The sequence below is a fragment of the Schistocerca cancellata genome, chromosome 1, assembly GCF_023864275.1.
Source record: "Schistocerca cancellata isolate TAMUIC-IGC-003103 chromosome 1, iqSchCanc2.1, whole genome shotgun sequence".
Taxonomy (NCBI): domain Eukaryota; kingdom Metazoa; phylum Arthropoda; class Insecta; order Orthoptera; family Acrididae; genus Schistocerca; species Schistocerca cancellata.
Genome location: NC_064626.1, coordinates 554,563,770 through 554,588,180, shown reverse-complemented (window position 1 = coordinate 554,588,180; position 24,411 = coordinate 554,563,770). Strand labels below are relative to the sequence as shown.

General features: G+C 40.7%; 2 protein-coding genes across 4 annotated transcripts in view; one reads left to right on the top strand and one right to left on the bottom strand.

Annotated features, from left to right (window-relative positions):
- LOC126180574 (phospholipase ABHD3) overlaps positions 1-19,415 on the top strand; it is an 87,089-nt gene extending 67,674 nt beyond the window's left edge. Inside the window, exons 9-10 of one of the 2 annotated variants that reach the window (XR_007536689.1) lie at positions 14,116-14,244; positions 18,234-19,415. The gene's annotated coding sequence lies outside the window, so the exon portion shown is untranslated. Of the gene's footprint in view, positions 1-14,115; positions 14,245-18,229 lie in introns of both variants that reach the window. The other variant, XR_007536688.1, reaches the window with a different exon arrangement.
- LOC126180548 (glutaminase liver isoform, mitochondrial-like) overlaps positions 18,616-24,411 on the bottom strand; it is a 119,277-nt gene continuing 113,481 nt past the window's right edge. For both annotated transcript variants that reach the window (XM_049924703.1, XM_049924704.1), the window contains one exon: positions 18,616-19,757. In XM_049924703.1, the coding sequence (XP_049780660.1) occupies positions 19,613-19,757 (145 nt within the window). In that variant the 3' untranslated portion in view covers positions 18,616-19,612. The remainder of the gene's footprint in view (positions 19,758-24,411) is intronic.

The window sequence follows — 24,411 nt, the reverse complement described above, 5'->3', positions numbered from 1 at the left end:
ACGGCAAATGATATCAATCAGTGGATATAGATGGCAGTGATCTGTTTGTTTGTTTTCTCTTTATTACGTACTTCTACTGTTCTGGCGCTCGTTCTTGGTATGTTTTTGGTGCTAACTCACCATGTTTGTAATTTGTGCTTCAGTGTATATATATTAAGTTATCTTGCAAGTGTGGAGCTTTTTCTTTCTTGCTATTAATTCTATTCACTTAAAGTAGACAAAGAGCTAGAATCAAGATTAAGAATGCCACTGGCACTACAGTCAAGTCAGAGCCACAGCGGCAACCTAGAATGCAATTACACAGGACACCACAGTAAAGCCAAGCTCTTCAAATGAACCTACAGTCTCTACAGTTCAAGGCAGGAACTTTGGAAATGTTTAACTTCCTACCTTCTGGACGAAACAACCACACCCATGATTCATGTAGGTAGAGAGCATATTTTCGCAACGTAGTGTCATAGCTTCAATCAACAGGTTTCATTGTGTGTTGGCACATTTTGAAAAACCGAGCGAGATGGCGCAGTGGTTAGACACTGGACTCGCATTCGGAAGGATGATGGTTCAATCCCGCGTCCGGCCATCCTGATTTAGGTTTTCCGTGATTTCCCTAAATCACTCCAGGCAAATGCCGGGATGGTTCCTCTGAAAGGGCACGGCCGACTTCGTTCCCCATCCTTCCCTAATCCGATGAGACCGATGACCACGCTGTGTGGTCTCCTTCCCCAAACCAACCAACCAACCAACATTTTGAAAAGGCACAAAGTGTGCAAGCAAAGAACTTGTTAAGTTCGCTGAGTTATGAGATTCTAAAAGAGTGTTTAATCAAACAGTGTGCATTAACTCTGGAGAGCAGATTGCATAAACAGTTACAGGAGAATTGACTGGTGAGATGTTGCCGAAACAAATGTTGGCACTAAAAATCATTAGCTGGCAAAGATTGTTGCCCGAGGCTTCCCTTCAGTTGTTATGCCTTAGGAAGCTACCACCAACAATCAGCAATCTCTTAGCAGCACATGCCAAATTATGCTTGGCAGTCTTGGTCAAGAAAACTGAGATGATGGCTGAATATTCAGAGCATAAAGGTTATAGCACTGTCAAGCAGACTGGCATGACTGATGCCCCGAACCAAACATCACCAATAAAGGCAGGCAAGGCAGTCCCAATTTAGGTGTAGTGCCAGACATGTCCATAAGCATAGCGGACATCTGAGAGTGTGAAGGAATTACAAGCCACAGGGGCAGCTGTGAAACAAGAGCAAATAGCCACTCCATAAGCAAAATTAAACACAGATAAAAAAAAAACCACCAGTTCAAACTTTGTGGTGTTGGTACCATTGGCATTTCAGCAAAAATGCATACCAGTCCATCAGTCTGTGCAATTTTCCAAACTAGTTTGATGAACCTGGAAGGGTGTAGGTGGTTGTTGACAAAAAAATGCCCTACTACTTCTTTATCTCCCACATCTACTGCGCCAAGGTTACAGGAGCTGATCACTGCCATACATAGGCAATGTGGAACATACCTGGGTATGTCACACATTAAGATTTCCACAGGCGCACCATTTGGTGAGCATCAATCAGCAGGTCACGTACTTCTGACATGTAAAAGTACACACAGGACTGTTTTTACGCTCCCGCAAGGCACTGAATGCTATACAACTTAGAGGTCTGTGAGTAGATAGTGCATAACATTTATGGAGGGATTCAAAAACTATAGTTTTGAAGAACTGTGGCAGATAGGAGGCTACAGACAATACAGATTGGCCTAGCATGTGCAACCAAGAGCAGTCTCGCCGGTTATTTGTGGGGGACAACATGCCTGGAACAACATTTTTGTAAATCCAGGTTCTGATTGCAGTGTGTTACCAGCCGGAAGTTTCACAGGCAATGGTTCCAATGTTCCAATAACTCTAGCAGTGACAAATAATTTATTCCACAATTGAGATCACAGAATGAAAATTTCAACACTCGATCTTGGGCTGCAACACACATTGAGATGGCCATTTCTCAGGACAAATGTGATGGAACTGATTTTGAGAGCTCCAAGAACACTGTAAATACTGTAGAAGGAGCAAGAGTTTTCAGCATTATTGACTGCCACAAGGCGTGTGCACAGATTCCAGTCGCAAAGGGTGATGGGAAGAAGACTGCTATCACAACTCCATTTGGTTTGTTCCATTTCATTTTAAACCCTTTGGCCTAAATGCTGCACAACCATGGCAAAGGTTTATTCAGCAGGTTCATAGAGGCCTTTCATTCCTTGTTTTGTTACATGGATGGCGTTCTTGTCTTCTCTGACAATATGGAACAACATAAGAAGCACTTACGAACCCTTTTCCAGAAGCTTAAGGACTTTGTAATGGCAATCAACAAAGACAAATGCATTTTTGGAAGAGAGAGTGTACAGTTTCTCAGGTTCATTGGTTCCACAAAATGTCTATCTCCAAACAATGAAAGAGTACAGCTCATTGGTGACTTTCTGGTTCCAAGGAATTACGAATATTCATAGGAGCAATTACTTTCTACTGACACCATCATCCACAGGAAGCTGTGAAACAGTCTCCTTTGACTGCAGTTCTGAAGGGAAAGCTCACTTCGGGGAACAAGAAGGTACCATGGAACAAGAATCTGCTGGAGGCTTTTAAGGATGTTAAGGATACTATGGTGGAGGATGTGCTATTACGTCATACTATCCATGGTGCCAAACCAGCAGTCATGGTCAACACAAGCCTGGAGACAGCCAGCACATCATTACAACAGAGGATCAATGATGATTGGGACACCTGTCACTTTTTCCTGTCTCTTGACAGAAGCACAGCGCAAATGGAGCACTACAGACTCTGAATTACAAGCCATTCATGTGGAGGTTAAATTCTTGAAAGCATACCTGGAAGACAAGCGCTTTACGATTGATACAGATTATGCACTGCTCACAGCATTCTTTTCCAAGACAACAGACCTAGCGTCGCTCCATCAGTGATTGCATAGTGGACTTCACTGCACAGTACTCCATGACTATAGACACATAAGCAGCATGTACAATGTTGCAGCTGATTATTTATCACACAGCTGTGCCAGTGTCAGTGCAGTCTGCTGGGAGAATATTGTAGTTGATCAAAAGGAAGACTCTGAGTTGGTTCAGTTGTTGGCTAATCGATCTCATGATTTGGTGTTTTAATAAAGTAGGGGTGAAAGAGCTGGGACTTGCCTTATGGTGTCATACATCATAGGGTCAGTGCTTCAACTAAACTGCACAATACACCATATGGTCCAGAATAAGAGAAGATTCCCACCATTGGACCCAATGTTGGTTACAGTGTCAGAAGAGTAAGGTTGATAGACATGTGCATGCACCTATGGAAACATTCGCTGAACCTATAGCGTGTTTTATGCACCTACATGTTGATTTGGTGGGACCTCTTCTGTATTCCGAAAATTATAGCTGTGTTTTGACGGTGGTGGATTGGTTTGCCCATTGGTGAGAAGCATTCTCTATTTCCAATATTTTGGCAGACACTGTGTCTACGGCAACTACTGGGAGGCTGGTTTGCTTGCTATGATGTACTGCAAGCAATCACATCTCACTATGGAAGAGAATATGTGGTTTTCTTTTTCAAGAGCTGCTATATATATGTGGCTGCAATCAGATTTGAACTAGTTACCACTCAGAAAGTAATGAGCTAGTTGAAAGACTTCACCTATCTCTGAATGTTGCATTAATGGCACACAGCTCTGGTGTTGTTAGGCCTTTGATTAGCAGTGAAGGAAGATCTAGTTTGTTCACTGGCAGAGTTGGTATTTGGTGAACGAGTATGTCTACCTGCTGACTACTAGCCAACAAATCTACAATCCTTCCATCTGAGGAACCCATGTCCAATTTTGTTAGACAATTAGACGAGAGAATGTCATGGATCCACATGCATCCTCCACAACATCATGGCAACAAAGTAGTTTTTGTACGCAAGGACTGGCCACATCAACACACATCTATCTGCAGGATGACACTGTATGTCCCCTTGTACAGAAGGACTGGCCACATCAACACACATCTGTCTGCAGGATGACACTGTATGTCCCCCTCTCTGCCGACCATATACAGGGTGAGTCACCTAACATTACCACTGGATATATTTTGTAAACCACATCAAATACTGACGAACCGATTCCACAAATCGAACATGAGGAGAGGGGCTAGTGTAATTGTTTAATACAAACCATACAAAAATGCACGGGAGTATGTTTTTTAACACAAACCTACGTTTTTTTAAATGGAACCACGTTAGTTTTGTTAGCACATCTGAAGATATAAACAAATACGTAATTGGTGCCATTTGTTGCATTGTAAAATGTTAATTACATCCGGAGATATTGTAACCTAAAGTTGACGCTTGAAACTTCCGACGTTCAGTCGCGTGTTGTAACAAACACGGGTCACGGTTGGCGAGCAGCATCTGCAGGGACATGTTTATGATGACGAGTGTGGCTGTAGTGCACTGTTGTGGTTTGGTCTAGCTGTCGCAGTGTCCGCATGTAGCGCTTGCTGCTATTGTTATTCTGCATTTGTCTCTGCACGCAGACCAACTGTAGTACACCATGTTACCAGACGTCTGTGATAGTGCAGTGTTGTAGGAACTGTGACCATGGTGTAATCGAACTCTGAAAAGGCGGAGATGATACTCATCTATGGCGAGTGTCGACGAAATGCAGCTGAAGCCAGCAGGGTGTATGCAGAACGGTACCCGGACAGAGAGCATCCAATGTGTCGCACATTGCAAAACATCTACCGCCAACTGTATGCAACAGGTATGGTCGTAGCATGCAAATGGGTCCGTAACAGGCCCGTCACAGGAGAAGCAGGTGCAGTTGGCGTGTTAGCTGCTGTTGCCATGAACCCACACATGAGTACACGTGACATTGCGAGAGCTGGTGGACTGAGACAAAGTAGTGTCATGCGCATACTGCATCGTCACCGCTTTCACCCGTTTCATGTGTCGCTACATCAGCAATCACATGGTGATGACTTTAATCATCGAGTGCAATTCTGTGAATGGGCATTAACAGAGAATGCGTTGCAGTTCTACCTGTTTACCGATGAAGTGGGTCTCACAAACCATGGGGCAGTGAATCTACGGAACATGCGTTACTGGTCCGTGGACAATCCTCGCTGGCTCAGACAGGTAGAGTGACAGCGACCATGGACTGTAAATGTATGGTGCGGAGTCATTGGCGACCACCTCATTGGTCCTCACTTCATTGCAGGGGCCCAAACAGCTGCAACATACATCGCATTTCTACAGAATGATCTGCCGACGTTGCTCGAAAATGTACCACTGGAAACGCGTCGACGTATGTGGTATCAGAGTGATGGTGCACCTGCACATTCCGCAGTTAACACTAGGCTGACCCTTGACAGGATGTTCGACGGGCGTTTCATAGGACATGGAGGACGCATAAATTGGCCAGCCCGTTCTCCTGATCTTACACCTCTGGACTTCTTTCTGTGGGGTACGTTAAAGGAGAATGTGTACCGTGATGTGCCTACAACCCCAGAGGATATGAAACAATGTATTGTGGCAGCCTGCGGCGACATTACACCAGAAGTACTGCGGCGTGTACAACATTCCTTACGCCAGAGATTGCAATTGTGTGCAGCAAATGATGGCCACCACATTGAACATCTATTGGTCTGACATGTCGGGACACACTCTATTCCACTCCGTAATTGAAAACGGAAACCACGTGTGTACGTGTACCTCACCCCTCATGGTAATGTACATGTGCGTCAGTGAAAAAGACCAATAAAAAGGTGTTAGCATGTGGACGTAATGTGCTGTTCCAGTCTCTTCTGTACCTAAGGTCCATCACCGTTCCCTTTGGATCCCTACGTAATTCGGTGCTCTCCGATACACACGATCGAACAGCGGAGGAGTGGTACTCAAGCATCAACTTTAGGTTACAATATCTCCGGATGTAATTAACATTTTACAATGCAACAAACAGCACTGATTACGTATTTGTTTATATGTTCAGATGTGCTAACAAAACTAACGGGGGTCCATTTAAAAAAAGTAGGTTTGTGTTAAAAAACATACTTCCGTGCATTTTTTTATTGTTTGTATTAACCATTTACACTAGCCCCTCTCCTCACGTTCGGTGTGTGGAATCGATTCGTCAGTATTTGATGTGGTTTATGAAATATATCCAGCGGTAATGTTGGTGACTCACCCTGTATAGGTCCATTCCGAGTAATCCACAAATTGCCAAATGACTTCATGATAGACTTGAATGGAAAGCATGAAACAGTCTCCATAGAGCACCTGAAACGTGCTCACCTCAATCTACAGGACAATGAGACTTCGAGTGTGGCCACTACAAAACAATGACCATTGGGGGCCCCACAGACCTTGGGCTGTAGACCATACCATACCACCTACAGACCCTCCACCCATTGCTCCAGCGATCACACAGGCTAGAAGAACTGTTTGCCACCAGTACCACAATATACCTGGAGCACTGAATTTCAGAAAGGAGGTCGGTGTAGTGGCAAGTGATATCAATCAGTGGATATAGCCAGCAGCGATATATTTCAATGTGTTTTATCTTTATGTATGTACTTCTTTGTTCTTTTGTTCTGGTGCTCCGTCTCGACATGTTTTGTCACTAATTCATCATGTTTGTAATTTGTTCTTTAGTGTAAATGTATTAAGTTATGTTCCAAGTGTGGGGTTTATTCTTTCTCGCCATCAATTCTGTTCACTTATGGTAGATAGCTTAAAGTTCACCAACTTATTCATTAATTCATCCCTTGTTTTATGTAAACTATACCATAAAAGAGAACCTTCAAGGATGGGGAACAAGTCAAGGTACACATAAATTAAGTGAAACAGCTGTTAGGAAGTGCATTACTAATTAACTTTCATTAAACTGCTATTAATTTTTGTGCTCACACAAGTTGATTTTAAAATAGTAAAATAAACAGGAGTGCCACTACTATGAAAGAAGAAAGTTTTTTCAGCTCTATTAAATATCTGTTGTTTATCTCCTCTTGTTAACTTATTGCCATAGTGACATTTACCATAGAAGAATAGTTTCACTTACTTGCTATCAATTTTTGTACTCAAACAAGCTAATTTTAACATATTAAAATCAACGAGGCTGCTGCTACTTGGAAAAAAGGATATTTCTTCAGTTATATTAAACATCTGCTGTTTAACTCCTGTAGCTAGCTTACCACAAGACCATATTTTTATTCATCAAACAAGAATATGGAAGGATAGATGCTACTTGCCACTTACCCGTTGACTGGTTGACAGGCACAACGAGAAAGGCTGCTCTCTCGCTCTCGCTCTCTCAAACACACACACACACACACACACACACACACACACACACACACACACACACACACACACACACACACATTGTTTTCTATAGGTGCCAAGGCCGCCTGACTGTGACTGCATGTGAGTTGAGCAGCAATTGTGCTGAGGCTGGTAGTGGCATTACATTACAGAAGGAGGATAGGGACGGGGGGCAGGGGTGAAAGGAGATGCCGAGATGCCAGTGCTGCCTATGAGGGCATGCAGTGACACTGACTTCAGTGACAGCTTCACAGCCTGCATCATCTGGGTTCTTCCCACAAACACCAGCTTTTCTAAACTGCACAAATGGGAACCGTACCATAACCACTATTGCTTCGACCGTTGGCAGCCCTGTCCTCCACCTGCAAGCATACCTATGTAGTCTGTTTTCCTCCTTTACTTCTCTCCTCTCCTGTTCGCCCTAACCCCCACTCCATCAGCACAGCCTTCTGATGCTGCACCTCCTGCATCTCTCCCCTTCCTCATCCTACACCTCTTTTGTGCCCTCACTAACCTCCCCAGCAAATATTGCTGCTCACTTCAGATGCAGTCACTGTTGGACTTTAGTGACTAGAGATGACAGTCACCATCTGAGTTGTGGTTGTCTGAATGTGTGTGAGTTTTGTTGTCTATATCTGATGAAGGGCTGAGTCTGAAAGCTGAGTCTGCCACTCAGTGCCTTTTCTGTGTGGTGAGTAGTGTCTGTCTTTGCATGTTGTTGTTACTATGTAAAACGAGTGGCTAATTATGCATGTTTGTGTAATTTTCTTTTAAATTCAAAAGGATTCTAAATTTATTGTACTGTTAGACTGGAGCTTGTTGTAAACTGTACCACGACAATGAACCCTCACTCTGAACTGTTTATAAGAAGGGTGAGTTGAGATGGAAATTATTTTTGTGTGTTGTATTATTATTGTTCTGTAAATCACAAATCAACTGAAAATGATTTTTATTATCAGAAACAAATCTGTTATGGAATAACAGCATTGAGAAGTTAATTTAATAACCACACTTTTGAAGAAGATACTCTTCTCTGCTTAGTATTCCCACTGTTTAGTTCTTCTTCTCAAATATTTTGTTTACTTTGGCTGAATTGACTCAGAAGATAGGAGTGAAAGTATGCATATTAAGCAGCACACTGGTTTTCAAGTTGACACAGCAAAAGATACTTTTAAGTGCAAAATATTATGAACTGAGCTTCTAGAGGAGCTTGTCTAAGAGTTGCCCCAATTTAGCTTGTTATGCAAATGGACCCCAAGGAATATTATACATAGAATTTCATTCAGTGTGTGAATGGGACACCAGCACATCATTTTTACACATGAAACTGCATAACATGAATCTTTGAGAGAGAAAGACTTAAACTGTTGGCTTCAATTCATCTGTAGGTCTATTCATTCATTTATTCATTTGCATGTCATGTTCTGTAAATCCTATCATGCAGAAGTGACTTTAGGGATGAGGGATGAGTCAAGTTATACATTAACAGTTACAAGCAGTCACAGCATGCTATTTCTGTGAAATATATTAACAACAAATTATGGCTACAGTCAAGATGTCTTAAGAAATCCCTGACAGCTTGCAGCTCATCGCCAGCTTTCAGCTCTGTAGTACTAATGGCTGCAGGTGAAAACAGTAGTTGTCTACAGAGATGTGACAACACAGAGGCATTGCCATAGGGACATCTTCAAAATTGCTGTATTTTATTGGTTGAGGTAGCTGCTTAAAGCTGTAGTGCTCCCTGCTGCCGTTGGATAAGCAGCTGCCAGCAGCAAGTCATTTACTCTTAGCTAACTTATTTGTTACATAGTTTAATTCTTAATTTCTTTGCATGTATTTGGGTACTTGCATTGTTTAATTCATAAATTTCGGACGTATTGAGAGTTTTAGCATCGTGTTTTAGTACCTGAATAGTGTAAATTCACGTAGTCATCTGTCTTCTGTTTTTGTTTTGAACGGCCAGTGTCGGTTGGTCACAGCCAGTGTGCTCCCTGCCGCCATTGGATAAGCAGCTGGCAGCAGCAAGTCGTATACTCTTAGCTTACTTATTTGTTACATAGTTTAATTCTTAATTTCTTTGTGTGTTTTTGGGTACTTGCATTCTTTAATTCATAAATTTCGGCATCCTATAGTACTTGAGAGTTGTAGCATCATGTTTTAGTACCTGAATAGTGCAAAATCGCTCCTTCTGCCGCCGAGCAGTGTGTCAGCAGTGTGCAAGTAGCAGCATTACTGCATCTACTAGGAAATCTTGTATTTTAATAACCATTTAGATTTTGTGTCGAATTGTTTGTGCTCTCTGTAGATTAGTTCAGATGTTCTTTGCTCAACAGTATTTAGCGTGGATAGGGACTGCGACTGCTGTGTTCGGATGCGGGCTGAGTTGGCATCCCTTTGCTCCCAGCTTCGGGCAGTGTTGGCTTTGGTCACACAGCTTGAGGCTGTTGCCAATGGGCGTCCAGATGGGGGTTTGTCGGGGACGGCCAGCTCGTCCCATGTATCCCCCGATCGGACTACGGCTGTGGCTGCCTGGGATACTGGCCACATTGAGGCTGACCCCTCACCCATGGTGGAGTGGGAGGTTGTCTCAAGGTGTGGCAGGGGGCGAAAGACATTCCAGAGGGCTGAATGGAAGGCCTCTCCAGTTTGTCTGACAAACCGGTCTCAGGCTCTGTCTCTGGCTGATACTGATATTCGGCAGGACATGGCTGCTTGTCCTGTTCGAGAGGTTGCTCCTCAGTCTGCAAGATCCAGGCGGTCGCAGACGGTGGGCTTACTGGTAGTTGGGAGCTCCAACGTCAGGCGCATAATGGGGCCCCTTAGGGATATGGCAGCAAGAGAGGGGAAGAAAACCAATGTGCACTCCGTGTGCATACTGGGGGGAGTCATACCAGATTTGGAAAGGGTCTTTCTGGATGCCAGTCAGGGTGCACCCATCTGCAGGTGGTCGCTCATGTCGGCACCAATGATGTGTTTCACTATGGATCGGAGGAAATCCTCTCTGGCTTGCGGCGGCTATCTGATTTGGTGAAGACTGCCAGTCTCGCTAGTGGGATGAAAGCAGAGCTCACCATCTGCAGCAGCATCGACAGGACTGACTGCGGACCTTTGGTACAGAGCCGAGTGGAGGGTCTGAATCAGAGGCAGAGACAGTTCTGCAACTGTGTGGGCTGCAGATTCCTTGACTTGCGCCATAGGGTGGTGGGGTTTCGGGTTCCGCTGGACAGGTCAGGAGTCCACTACACACAGCAGGTGGCTACGTGGGTAGCAGGGGTTGTGTGGCGTGGACTGGTCAGTTTTTTAGGTTAGATGGCCTCGGGCAAGTACAGAAAGGGTGCAAGGCAAAGTAAGGACATGCGGGGACCAAGCAGCAGTCGGTATTGCAATTGTAAACTGTTGAAGCTGCGTTGGTAAAGTACCAGAACTTCAAGCGCTGATAGAAAGCACCGAAGCTGAAATCATTATAGGTACGGAAAGCTGGCTGAAGCCAGAGATAAATTCTGCTGAAATTTTTACAAAGTCACAGACGGTGTTTAGAAACGATAGATTGCATGTAACTGGTGGTGGCGTGTTTGTTGCTGTAGTGAAGTAGAAGTGGATAGTTCCTGTGAATTATTATGGGTAGAGGCTATACTCAACAACCGAGCTAGGTTAATAATTGGTTCCTTTTACTGATCTCCTGACTCAGCAGCATTAGTGGCAGAACAACTGATAGAAAATCTGGAATACATTTCACATAAATTTTTTCAGCATCTTATAGTCTTAGGTGGAGATTTCAATTTACCAGATATAGACTGGGACACTCAGATGTTTAGGACGGGTGGTAGGGACAAAACATCGAGTGACATTATACTGAGTGCACTATTCGAAAATTACCTTGAGCAATTAAACAGAGAACCGACTCATGGAGATAACATCTTGGACCTACTGATAACAAACAGACCTGAACTTTTCGACTCTGTAAGTGCAGAACAGGGGAATCAGTGATCATAAGGCCATTGCAGCATCCCTGAATATGGAAGTAAATAGGAATATAAAAGAGGGAGGAAGGTTTATCTGTTTAGCAAGAGTAATAGAAGGCAGATTTCAGACTACCTAACAGATCAAAATGAAAATTTCTGTTCCGACACTGACAATGTTGAGTGTTTATGAAAAAAGTTCAAGGCAATTGTAAAATGCGTTTTAGATGGGTACGTGCCGAGTAAAACTGTGAGGGATGGGAAAAACCCACTGTGGTTCAACAACAAAATTAGGAAACTACTGCGAAAGCAAAGAGAGCTTCACTGCAAGTTTAAACGCAGCCAAAACCTCTCAGACAAACAGAAGCTAAACAATGTCAAAGTTAGCGTAAGGAGGGCTATGCGTGAAGCGTTCAGTGAATTCGAAAGTAAAATTCTATGTACCGACTAGACAGAAAATCCTAGGAAGTTCTGGTCTTACATTAAATCAGTAAGTGGCTCGAAACAGCATATCCAGACACTCTGGGATGATGATGGCATTGAAACAGAGGATGATATGCGTAAAGCTGAAATACTAAACACCTTTTTCCAAAGCTGTTTCACAGAGGAAGACCGCACAAACGGAAAAATGGCTGACATCGAAATAAGTGTCCAAGGAATAGAAAAGCAACTGAAATCACTCAACAGAGGAAAGTCCACTGGACCTGATGGGATACCAATTCAATTTTACACAGGGTACGCGAAAGAACTTGCCCCCCTTCTAACAGCCGTGTACAGCAAGTCTGTAGAGGAACAGAAGGTTCCAAATGATTGGAAAAGAGCACAGGTAGTCCCAGTCTTCAAGAAGGGTTGTTGAGCAGATGTGCAAAACTAAGACCTATATCTCTGACATCGATCTGTTGTAGAATTTTAGAACATGTTTTTTGCTCATGTATCATGTCATTTCTGGAAACCCAGAACTTACTCTGTAGGAATCAACATGGATTCCGGAAACAGCGATTGTGTGAGACCCATCTCGCTTTATTTGTTCATGAGTCCCAGAAAATATTAGATGCAGGCTTCCCAGGTAGATGCCATTTTCCTTGACTTCCAGAAGGCATTTGATACAGTTCCGCACTGTCGCCTGATAAACAAAATAAGAGCCTACAGAATATCAGACCAGCTGTGTGGCTGGATTGAAGAGTTTTTAGCAAACAGAACACAGCACGTTGTTCTCAATGGAGAGACGTCTACAGACGTTAAAGTAACCTCTGGCGTGCCACAGGGGAGTGTTATGGGAGCATTGCTTTTCACAATATATATAAATGACCTAGTAGATAGTGTCAGAAGTTCCATGCGGGTTTTTGCGGATGATGCTGTAGTATACAGAGAAGTTGCAACATTAGAAAATTGCAGCGAAATGCAGGAAGATCTGCAGTGGGTAGGCACTTGGTGCAAGGAGTGGCAACTGACCCTTAACATAGACAAATGTAATGTATCGCGAATACATAGAAAGAAGGATCCTTTATTGTATGATTATATGATAGCAGAACAAACACTAGTCGCAGTTACTTCTGTAAAATATGTGGGATTATGCGTGTGGAACGATTTGAAGTGGAATGATCATATAAAATTAATTGTTCGTAAGGTGGGTGCCAGGGTGAGATTCATTGGGAGAGTCTTTACAAAATGTAGTCCATCAACAAAGGAGGTGGCTTACAAAACACTCGTTTGACCTATACTTGAGTATTGCTCATCAGTGTGGGATCTGTACCAGGTCAGGTTAACAGAGGAGATAGAGAAGATCCAAAGAAGAGCGGCATGTTTCGTCACAGGGTTATTTGGGAAGCGTGATAGCGTTACGGAGAAGTTTAGCAAACTCAAGTGGCAGACTCTGCAAGAGAGGCGCTCTGCATCGTGGTGTAGCTTGCTGTCCAAGTTTCAAGAGGGTGCATTTCTGGATGAGGTATCAGATATATTGCTTCCCCCTACTTATACCTCCTGAGGAGATCACGAATGTAAAATTACAGAGATTCGAGCACGCATGAAGGCTTTCCGGAAGTCGTTCTTCCTGCGAACCATACACGACTGGAACAGGAAAGGGAGGTAATGACAGTGGCACATAAAGTGCCCTCCACCACACACCATTGGGTGGCTTGTGGAGTATAAATGTAGATGTAGATGTAGATGTAGATGTAGTGCTCATCACACTGCAACTGTCAGGGATAAAGTTATGCCGACAAGTTATAGTGCTAATCTAAGTGCATCGAGAAACATAGGAATCACTTCTGGATTGCTTTATAGACAAAACAAAGTGACCACTTTGGAAAAGAGCCAATGCTCCTCCTCAGATGCTACTTAATTATTGTTTAAATAATACTTCCAAGCACATAAGTAACTTTACATGAAACATTATTAGCTGTCTATGTACTGACAAAGTCAAAATCTGTTTAATAGATCATTGGTGTTAAGCAGAATGCATCTCATTAAGAACAAGTATTCTCATAAATAATAAAATGGATGGTTAATAAAGAACTCTTTAACTTTATTTTTGAATATCAGGGTATTTTCTGTTTCCTGCCAGATGTCTGCTGCAGCTTGCAATCCTAGAACATAAAACTCCGTTTTTAAAGCTATACATATATAGTTAATCTGCTTTATTTGTATACTTCTGTGCAAAGCTTACTGTACATGTTGATGATAAAATCCCTTTATTATTTCAAAATACAAAGGCAATTGGTGAGATATCTTCATCTGATTTGTATCATTCATCCAGTGGTTATAAAGTTTTTAATACCATTGCATTTTCATGTTTCAGATAACCTGCTCATTGATGAGATATCATAAAATGAATTCCACACTAAACGGCTTCTTCTCAAAAGAAGGCACAGTGTGTGTCATGTTTACTAAACAAAATCAGACCTGCAGACCCAGCAAAATTTCAGAAGTAAGTACGGGAGAAATCCACCATCACTTCCATTAATTTGTGCGTGGCACAAGACATTTATGGAGACAGGGACTTTGTTCAACAAAGGGACAAGTGGACAACCATGAATATATTAGGAAATCATCAATTGTGTAAGACAACCCTTCAATCATTATCCAAAAAAGTCCATCTTTATTGCTGTCAGACAATTACGATTACCATGTTCAACAGTGCATCAAGTTGTACACCAGAATTTGCAACTCTTATGCAGTTGTTACAGATACTTGTCCATTACCTAATGTCTCATAATGCACTTGTAAGATTTACAGACCAAATAAAAACACATGCAATAAAATGATTAACCATGATGGAATGAGTTTGCAGTTAATATGTTAGAACAAATGTTTGTGGAGGAAACATTCTTCACTTGTGTTTGTGTCTTTCAGTGCAACTGAACATAGACAATATCAGTATCTGGAGATCAGAAAACCCTGACGTGACTATGGAACTAAGGAGAATTAGTGGTGTGGGATCACATGTAATTACATCATTGGTCTACTTTTAGTCTGTAAGACTGTGCACATGTTTACCTGAATCATTTGATAAAATAGATGGCACTACAACTACATGACCATCAACCCACCATAGTTTTCCAGTAAGATGATGCATGTTTCTGAGTGCCAAAATGGAACAATTTCAGGCCAGTGGATTGGAAGGAGTGGCCCAATTCCCTGGCCACCTCATTCACTAGGCATCACTCATCTAGGCTTATTTCTGTGGGGTGATGTTAAAAGATATAACTACGGAACAAAAGTGTGGTAGATCACTGATCTTAAACAGAGAATTACTGTTGACATTACCACCATTAAGGAGGATCTGTTACTGTGAACTTGTCAAGGAACTGAGTACCAACTTGATGTGCTTTGTCCAGATCACTGTGCCCATATAGGGATGGATTAATTGGGACAAAAACTTAAAGATATGTGTCTCATTTGGTACTAAATTACACATATGTCTTTTCATTGATTACAAATTTTTGATTCAGTGAAATTATGGAACTGTCCAAGTTGCACAGAAGTTTGTTTTTATTTTAAAGGCAACCAGTTTTGGACCTTAGTCCTTTATCAAGCCATCCACGTAAGTGCTACAATAATATGTGTACACTGGCCACACTGCTTTTGTCAAAGGCTAAATGTGAGGTACTATTTGCATACAACAGTCCAGGACTGCATGCAGTGCTGGACTGTCATATACTACTAGTGCCTTGCAATTAGCCACTCACACAAGCAATTTGGTCAATGTACACACATTATGGTAGCACTTATGTGGATACCTTGATAATGGACTAACATCTGAAACATGTCACCATTTAAATAACAACAAACTTCTGTGAAACTTTGGAGGTTTCATAATTTCACTGACTCATGGTAAATTGCTGCTTAATGCCTCCCAGCATGCTGTAAGTGAAGAATTTTTTTCATTTCTAAAGAGACTTTATGGTACACATTGTATTTGATCTGATTTTTCCTTGTGCAGTTACTACACTCCTACATTTTCCTGCCATCTGTTTCTATACAAGCATCTTGCTGTTGTCAGATATATTAATCAGTATTTAGTATGATAAAAGGATGTAATACTATTCGACTCCTACTCTACATAGGCTCTTTTACAGTTTCAAATACATCAATATCTTGCTCTTACCCAGCTAATCTGTGACTTACATGCCTCATCTGTCAGTTTCCACTCCTCCAGACTACTCTCCTTCTATAAAATCCTGCAGTTATCTGCCCCTCATGTTTCCTTGGATGGAATCATCTGCCAAGCCAACTTCAAACTGCAACAACACGCCAGACTTCACTACAAAAAACTATTCCAATTTCTCCTAAGCTACCTGACCAGTGTATTTCTGCTCCTGTCCCTCTGCACATCCCTAAGTATCCACATTATGAACCATCACTTCTCTCCTTCAAACCAAGCTTGGCCAACCTTCTTAACATCCCCACAGCTTTCACCACTGCCCCTACATCAATAATAACTCATAATCACAAGAACCAATCACAACAGTACAGTGTTCTCAACTTCTTGTCTAAAGCACTCTCCCCTCCTGAAGTATCTGTATTATCCACATGGTCTGTCTGCTGCTGAACATTTCCTCAGACAGTGTCCACCTGATCCCAAACCTATAAGATCTGTCCTGGTCAGCTTCATTAACTTTATACTTGCCAAAAACTATACTTCGCCTCTGAGGGGCAAACATATCAGGTGTATAGCAATGGGAACCAGGATGGCTCCTTCCTATGCCAGCCTTTTCATGGGTTGCTTGGAAGTGGCTTTCCTGGGAACCATATGTCTTTAGCCCATGGTTTGGTTTAGATACATTGATTACATCTTTGCCATATGGACTCATGGTGAGGCTGACCTGTTAAAATTCCTGGAATCTCTGAATACCTTCTCCCAATTAAATTTCACTTGATCCAATTCTGAATCCCATACCACTTTACTTGATGTTCATCTCATCCTCATCAAAGGCCAGCTACACACTTCTGTCCACATTAAATCTCATCTCTCAACAGACAACAGTACTTATATTTTGACAGTTGCCATCCTTTCAATGTCAAACATTCCCTCCCATACAGCCTTGGCATTTGAGGCAAATATATTTGTTCACATGCAGACTCTTTATGGCAATACACCACCATTCTCAACTCAGCCTTCACTGGATGTAATTATCCCACCAATCTAGTTCAAAGGCATATTTCCTAGGCCATCACATCCAATCCTGGTGCATTTGATCCCTCCAAAAACCAACTTTGGAGCACACCACTTGTCACTCAACATTACCCTGGTCTGGAATGTACTAATAAGCTATTTTGACAAGGCCATGACTTCCTAAAATCATGCCCAGAAATGAGATCCATACTGTCTGAGATTTTGCCTACCACACTTAGAATAGCTTTTCATTTCCCTCTTAATCTCTGCAATTTCCTTGTCAGACCCTATGCTCATTCTGCACCCATCTCTCTATCCTATGACTCCTACCCCTGTGACAGTCCCCACTGCGAGACTTGCAGTATCACCTGTACCATTCCTCTAACTGGCAAGGCATATGCTATTAAAGGGAGAGCCACCTGTACAATAACACTTCATTTACCAGATGTTACATAAAAACTGTTCTGCCGTTTACTTGGCATGACTACCACCAAATTATCAGTTAGGATGAACGGGTGTAGGCAAAGAGAGTATACTGCCAACATACAATATCCTGTTGTGGAGCATGCTCTGTAACATGACAGTAGTGACCTTGGTGCCTGTTTCACCACACATGCCATCTGGATTCTTGCACCAGAAACCAGTTTCTCAGAAATTCACACATGGGAGCTAACACTGCAACATGTTCTTGGTTCTAGTGACCCACCTGGCCTTAATTTATGTTAATTCCTTCCATCTCAGCATTTCTTCACTGTAACTACTCCTTTCTTACCTCTGTTTTAGTTTTCTACATCTTTCATTTTCTTACCTGTCTATTTTTCACTGTCCCACCTCTGTTGTTACATACAATGCACATAGCTTTTCACTCTTATTAACTCATACAGGGTACTTTAGCAGTGATATCTGTTTTGCATATTATCTTCTCTTCCATCTTTAAGCTCTCAGGTTTTCAAATATTGTCTGGTGCAGTCCCCAAGAATCATTCTTTCCTTCTCATCCCCTACGGCAAGTCTCCCATAGTTCTGGGTGACTTTTATGAAATCTACCCCTTTTCCTAGATCTCTACAGTCCTTTTCCTTCACTCCTCTTCCTTACCCATCAACTCTTCTGCTGGAAGAAGGAGCCACTGGCTCCAAAAGCTTGCATAATTATAAGCTCCTTTTATGTGTGTGTTCTGCCACTGCCTGATGATGATGATGATGATGATGATGATGATTGATTTGTGGGGCGCTCATCTGCGTGGTCATCAGCGCCCGTACAAAGTCCCAATTTTTTGACAGTCCAATTTTTTTCACAGTCAGATCTAGCCACTGTCACAAATGATGAGGATGATGATGAAATGATGAAGATAACACCCAGTTCCTGGGCAGAGAAAATCCCCAACCCGGCTTGCAATTGAACCCGGGACCCCGTGATCCAGGGGTAGCAATGCTAGCCACTAGACTGCTGCCTGATAAGTAGATCTATACAGTTACATTATATTGTCAAAAATGTATTAGTTTGATATTTAAAATACACATTTGTATCTCAAAAGAGAAGTTATTCACTAATTTTTTGATCATAGAAATAGTTTCATAGCTTTCAAAGCATAATTATGTTTTGCATACTGTGAAAATAAATAGCTGTTTTCATAGTAAAAGCATCATTGGATAAGATGGATATTTTTGTAATAAATAAATAAAGTACACAGAAATATTTTATTCTCACTTTCACAATCATCATTTTCAGCTTCATTAGTTTGTGCTGTACAACTATTGATGATTTAAAAATTTTAATTAGTTACATATATTTCTATAAAATATCTTGACAGTTCGGCACTGGTAACAATTATAAAATTAAAGGGTTCAATGGTATCACATAAATTGACTTCTTATTGCTATCTTTGACCAGATAAAAGTAAGCATATTCTAACCATGGAATTTGTCAAAATATTGTGCTCCTTACAAAAAATAAATAAAATAAAATATCATTTAGCTTATTACATAACCATACTAATGTTATGTCAGTTATTCTCTTAACACAGCCATTTGTTTCAAATATTTCAATGAAAATAGAAAGTAAAATGAAATCATTATTATATCTGTTTCATTAAAGCTGCACATCAAATGAATAGCACCTCTTCTGGCATGAGTATTTTAACAGCTGTCCCCTGCTCTACAAACAAATTCTATTAATTCGGTTTAAAACTTCATTAATCCCAAATTTATATTGTATATCACAGAAGCAACCACTCCTTTTAACAGTTGTGCTTTATAAGCACTATAACTTTCATTCAGCAAATGTTAACAAACATATCATTTTTTTAGACAAAATTTTGAGACAGTAGAGGAAGGAAGCTGTTTGCATGTGCTCCAGTTATGCTTAATATAGACTCAGAAACTAAAGCCAAGATTTTTAAACTTTTCTATGTGTAGCTTTCCAACAATGGACTGAAACTTTCTTATTCTTACAGAAATTCTGTAAGAATATTTGACAGATATGAATGTGCAGAAGAAAATCACAACACATGTAAATTTCAGACTTCCTTTAAAACAATGTTGCTTAACAATTCACATATATTATAATCTATATTTGTTCTTAAATAGTATTGTCAATAGCTTAAGTGTTAAATACATTTTCTTAGAGAAATGTACTTTCCCATTATGTCTTTCTACAGATGAGATGTGTGGAATGGACATATTTACTGTGGCAATGGAGGAGCAGCCACAGCATCTGGTTTCTCGTCTTGAGTTTTATTTGCATGATTTGCTTCCCAGTCTTTTAGATACTGAACAATCTCTGCATGACCAAATGTTTCAGCTTCATCAATTGGGAGGTTCCCCCACCTGCAAAAGTGTTCTTTTTTATTCAGTGTTCACCAGTTAAAAATAGTCTTCATATTTCATCACACAAAAGAATTTTAAAAAGTGTGAGTTGCACTGAAACAACACTCCCAATACAACTGAAAGCAACTCCTTAAAATTAAAATTTGGTAGTAATAGCAGAAAACAAGTAGCAGTATCAAATCATCACCATGACGGCAGAAAGGAAAATTAGATTGTTAAAAGAAGAGAACTATTGTCCAGCTGGGGCCCAGCACATTATAACCTAGCAGCTATCTGGGAAATATCAAGTCTGCATGAAGCCAAAACCTGTCATCCCCAAACAATTTCACAGCTTCTCCAAAATGTGGTGTCAGTAACAGGATCAGATATCTATTGCAAACAAGGAAGTAGCCTCAAACTGAGTTTGTGTTGGCAGACTCCCAGATACAACAAATCAGCCAGTGACAATAGAACTGAAATTGAGCTCAAATAAAATCATGATCCATTCAAATTTACAAGAGTCAAAAACATCAAACAGATATCAGCCTTTCTGTTCAAGTAAGAAGTCATGATTTTTAGTGGCCACAGAAGAAGATAGTTCCATCATAGTCTTGCCTGCATGAAGGTAAGTGTCCAGTTAAATGTGCCAGTGCAAAGCAGTCAAATTTCACCCTAATTCATCAAATATTTCAGTCCATGTCAAATAAGACAAATGAAATTGAAATATTGCTGCCCGTATACTGAGGATGCTGAGTCGCAGATAGGCACAGCAAAAAGACTTTCACAAATAAAGCTTTCACCCAGTAAGGCCATCACACAATGTGTGAGAGCTGCATTTGCTTGAATGTGTGTGTAAGTGCCTGTTGCCTATTTTTGACAAAGGCCTTAGTGTCTGAAAGCTTTATTTGTGTCAGTCTTTTTGCTGTGCCTATCTGTGACTCAGCATCTCCACTATGTAGTGAGTAGCAACTTTCTTTTTCATAATATTGTTACATTCCATCCTGGATTTTCCATTATTTGAATATTGTTGTCCAATGAGATGAAACATGTATCTATAATGAGCTTCAGTGAGCACTTGTCAACCAAAGAAACTATAACCTAACAGTGCTTTACAGTTTTAATTTGACAATAAATTTATGTAGAAAAACTACTGCTATTGAAGTAACATGTGTATTTGCTTGATAAGAATGGAACTATTCAACGAAAGTCTACCCATAGAGCATGTCTTTGAAGTATCCGTGATGGATCTTACTATTTTAAAAATACCTACTGTTCTTCTACACAGAAGTCCTGAAAGAAACACAAGCACTTTCCTTAGAAACTGGCCAATGGCCTTCACTTCATCAAAAAAACTTAATAAAACTGTTATAATCTGTAGACACTAAATATTGATTTCAAAAGGACTCTGTGGGCAAACTATAACAGAATGCCTTGTTTGAAACATACCAGATCCCTGATCAGAGTTAGCTCCATCAGTATGCAGAAGCGTGGATATAACGCTGGAAATATCAATAAAGAGTATACTGATCATTATGCTAAGTTCACTATCCTACAAACCAAAATCAGCCAGCAAAAAGGGTTAGGGGGGACAAGAGAACTAGAGAACACACAACAGGAGGGCACATGGGTTATGTGTACATATTTGAACACTCATTTATAAAGTTGCTTTCTAGAAATCCTACCTTCATTTTCAGTGCCCTTTATCCACCCAAAATGGGCCCATGACTGGTATGGTTCTTCTCCCATTCCACAGAGAACCCACCATACCATTATATAGGCTATTAATACAATGAGGTTACCACACAGAGGGGCATTTTAAAGCTACTTGCAACTCCCCCTACCATTCCCCCCAATGGAATTATCTGTATACACTATCTGTCTGTGTTTAGTGTAAATTGCATTTTTTAAAGTTTTTACAAATCGTGTATCTGAAGCAGGATGTGGGAACCAGCCCAATATTTTCCTACATTATTCTGCATACAGTGCATGCAGTTGTTCAGCAATTACATGTCGTGCCTGTATTTCCAAACCACATCCCAACAGGTTATGGGCCCAGCTTATGCAATGGGAAAAGGTGACATTTTGCCGTTACAGGAACACTTAAATTCGCAACCAGAAAAGTGCAGAAATAAAAAAGTTGATTAACACGATGAATACGGCACACATGACAGCTGAACACAGAGTTTGACTAGACAAAAAGTCAAGTCATAATTACAACACATGTAAAATACAAATCAAAGCATTACTCGTCAAAAATGACACATGGTGATCCAGCTCTGGAGACATTCCAAAACATGCAGTTACTGGTGAGAGTGAAATGCTCTCTGCTGTGGAAGCTGCTTACAAAGCATGGCTAGTGACAAACACAAAAGCAAAAGCAGACTTGATTTTATCCATCCATCCATCCCACATTGTTGAAGTAAGGAAGGAATTGCACTATATCACATCAGGTATGACTTAAACTAGAATCAGTTTATACATCCAAGTGACCTGCTCACCAAACAACCCTGCTCAAATGCCTCATACTTCACAAAAAGGAACATAGTAATGATGTGACACAACATCTTCCTGAATACTTCGATGCTGTGGACAAGTTACAAGCAATGTATGTTGACATAAATGGTGCTCTATTGTCAATAACTGGTGCTCTATTGCCAATAACACTGCTCTTCAGTCTACCAGATAGCTACAACAATTTTAGATGTGCTACTGAATCCTGTGACAGTTCACCAGATGTCGAAATGCTAAAAGTAAAAATCTTGAAAGAGCACAATGCAAGTATTCAGAAACTCAGTAAAAGTGTGAGTTTCGCTATGTTCATTAAACTGAGTAAACATTTCATGAACAAGTCAAAAAGTTTTGTGAATACAGTGACAAATTCAAAGAAAAATAAAAAAAGGAAAAATCAGTGTACAAATGCAGCTTTTGTAAAATTAAGCAACACAAAGAAGAGGAGTGTTTTTGTTTCTCCCAAAAAGAAATTAAGTGTGCAAGCTGCAAGCATTGTCAACAAAGATCATTGATGTTCCACTACGAATGGCTAGCTCAAAAGTTTTGTGATTCCAACATTTTTTGGCACAAAGACAATGGTTGCACATCAGACATGTGCAACAATTCAAAAGGGTTCACACAGGTGACAGAAACGGAAGAGAATTCAGTGTTTGCAGACAACAGTGCTACACAAGTAACAGCTAAAGGTGACACACATTGCAAACAAAGCCAGTGGTGCCAGCCCCATAATCCTGAAAAATACTTTATACATGCCAAAACTTGTAGCCAATCTCATTTCAGTAGCAAAGGTTGTGGATAACACTACACAGTGACATTTGACAAAACTAATGCAGTTGCATGAGATACTAAAGGTAAAGTCAAATGGATTGCAAGCAGAGTTGGTACCTTGCTTTATTTACAAGAAAATCATGACTATGTATTACTGCTGTGCCAAAAGTTACAAAAAAGTGATATGTACATCTGCATTGTCAATTAGGCCACCTGAACTCATGAGATACAATGAAGATGCTCAAAAATGAGAATGTGATAGATGTGATATTCAGTCATGTCGATCTCACTAGATAAACTATGTTTCTTGAAGGAAAAATCATGTCCATTCTCATCACTAAATGAGCAGGGAACTCAAATGGTCTTCTGGAATTAATCCATTCAGATGTGGGTGGGCCATCGGATGAAACATCTCAAGTTGGTGCAAGATATTTTGAGATGTTTATAGATTACCATAGCAGATGGTTTCAAGTCTATTTCCTTCATCATCAAGGAGAAGTTGTCAACAATTTTTTTGAATTGAGAAACCTAGTTGAGTACTGTAATGAAAGAATGGACTCCATCCTCAGAATATCAGGAATACAGTAATGTCTAACAGTTCCATATAAACTGCAGCAAAATGGTTTCACCAAATGAAAACACCATTCATTGGTTAAAGGGGCTCATTGCATGCTGCTTGAATCAGGACTACCAATATCATTTTAAGCCAAAGCAATCTAGACAGCTAACTAATCTGAAATCATTGCTTAGCTAAAGGACTCTCTGGTGGCACTCCATATGAGTGGTGACTAAAGGGAAAACCTGACGTATATCATCTTCATACATTTGGTCAAAATGCAGTCATCCTGGATAAACTGCCAAACCAAGAAAAGTTTCATCCTAAGGGCAAAGGAGGGATTTTGGTAGGCTATTCCAACTGTTCTATGGCTTTAAAGAAGACAGTCTTCCAATCACTACACACCAAATATTCATCTCTGTTGATGACTTATCATGAGATGAAGACAATAATTCTTCAAGCATCACACTTGCTCAAGTTTGTGCCAGATGTTTCAGTTCATAATATGAACTTCACTGCAAATATAACAGAGGTCAATTATCAATGATGCATTACATGGTCCACATCATCAAGAACGATTTGAGACTATATATGATGAAACAAGGTCACTTGCGAAATTGAAAAATTATATCTGGAATATTGTAGTCAGAACAACAAATGAAAAGGAAACTGACTGTGGGACTTCATATAGCAAGCTCGACAAGGATATCAGCCATCAGAAGATATGATGGTAGATGTACTAATGATGGCTCTTTCTGCACTAAAGCGTGAGAAATATGTTGAAGGACTTCAGTCCTGGAACCAAGAATGTAAGCCTCAGTTTTTAATTTACAGTTGTCT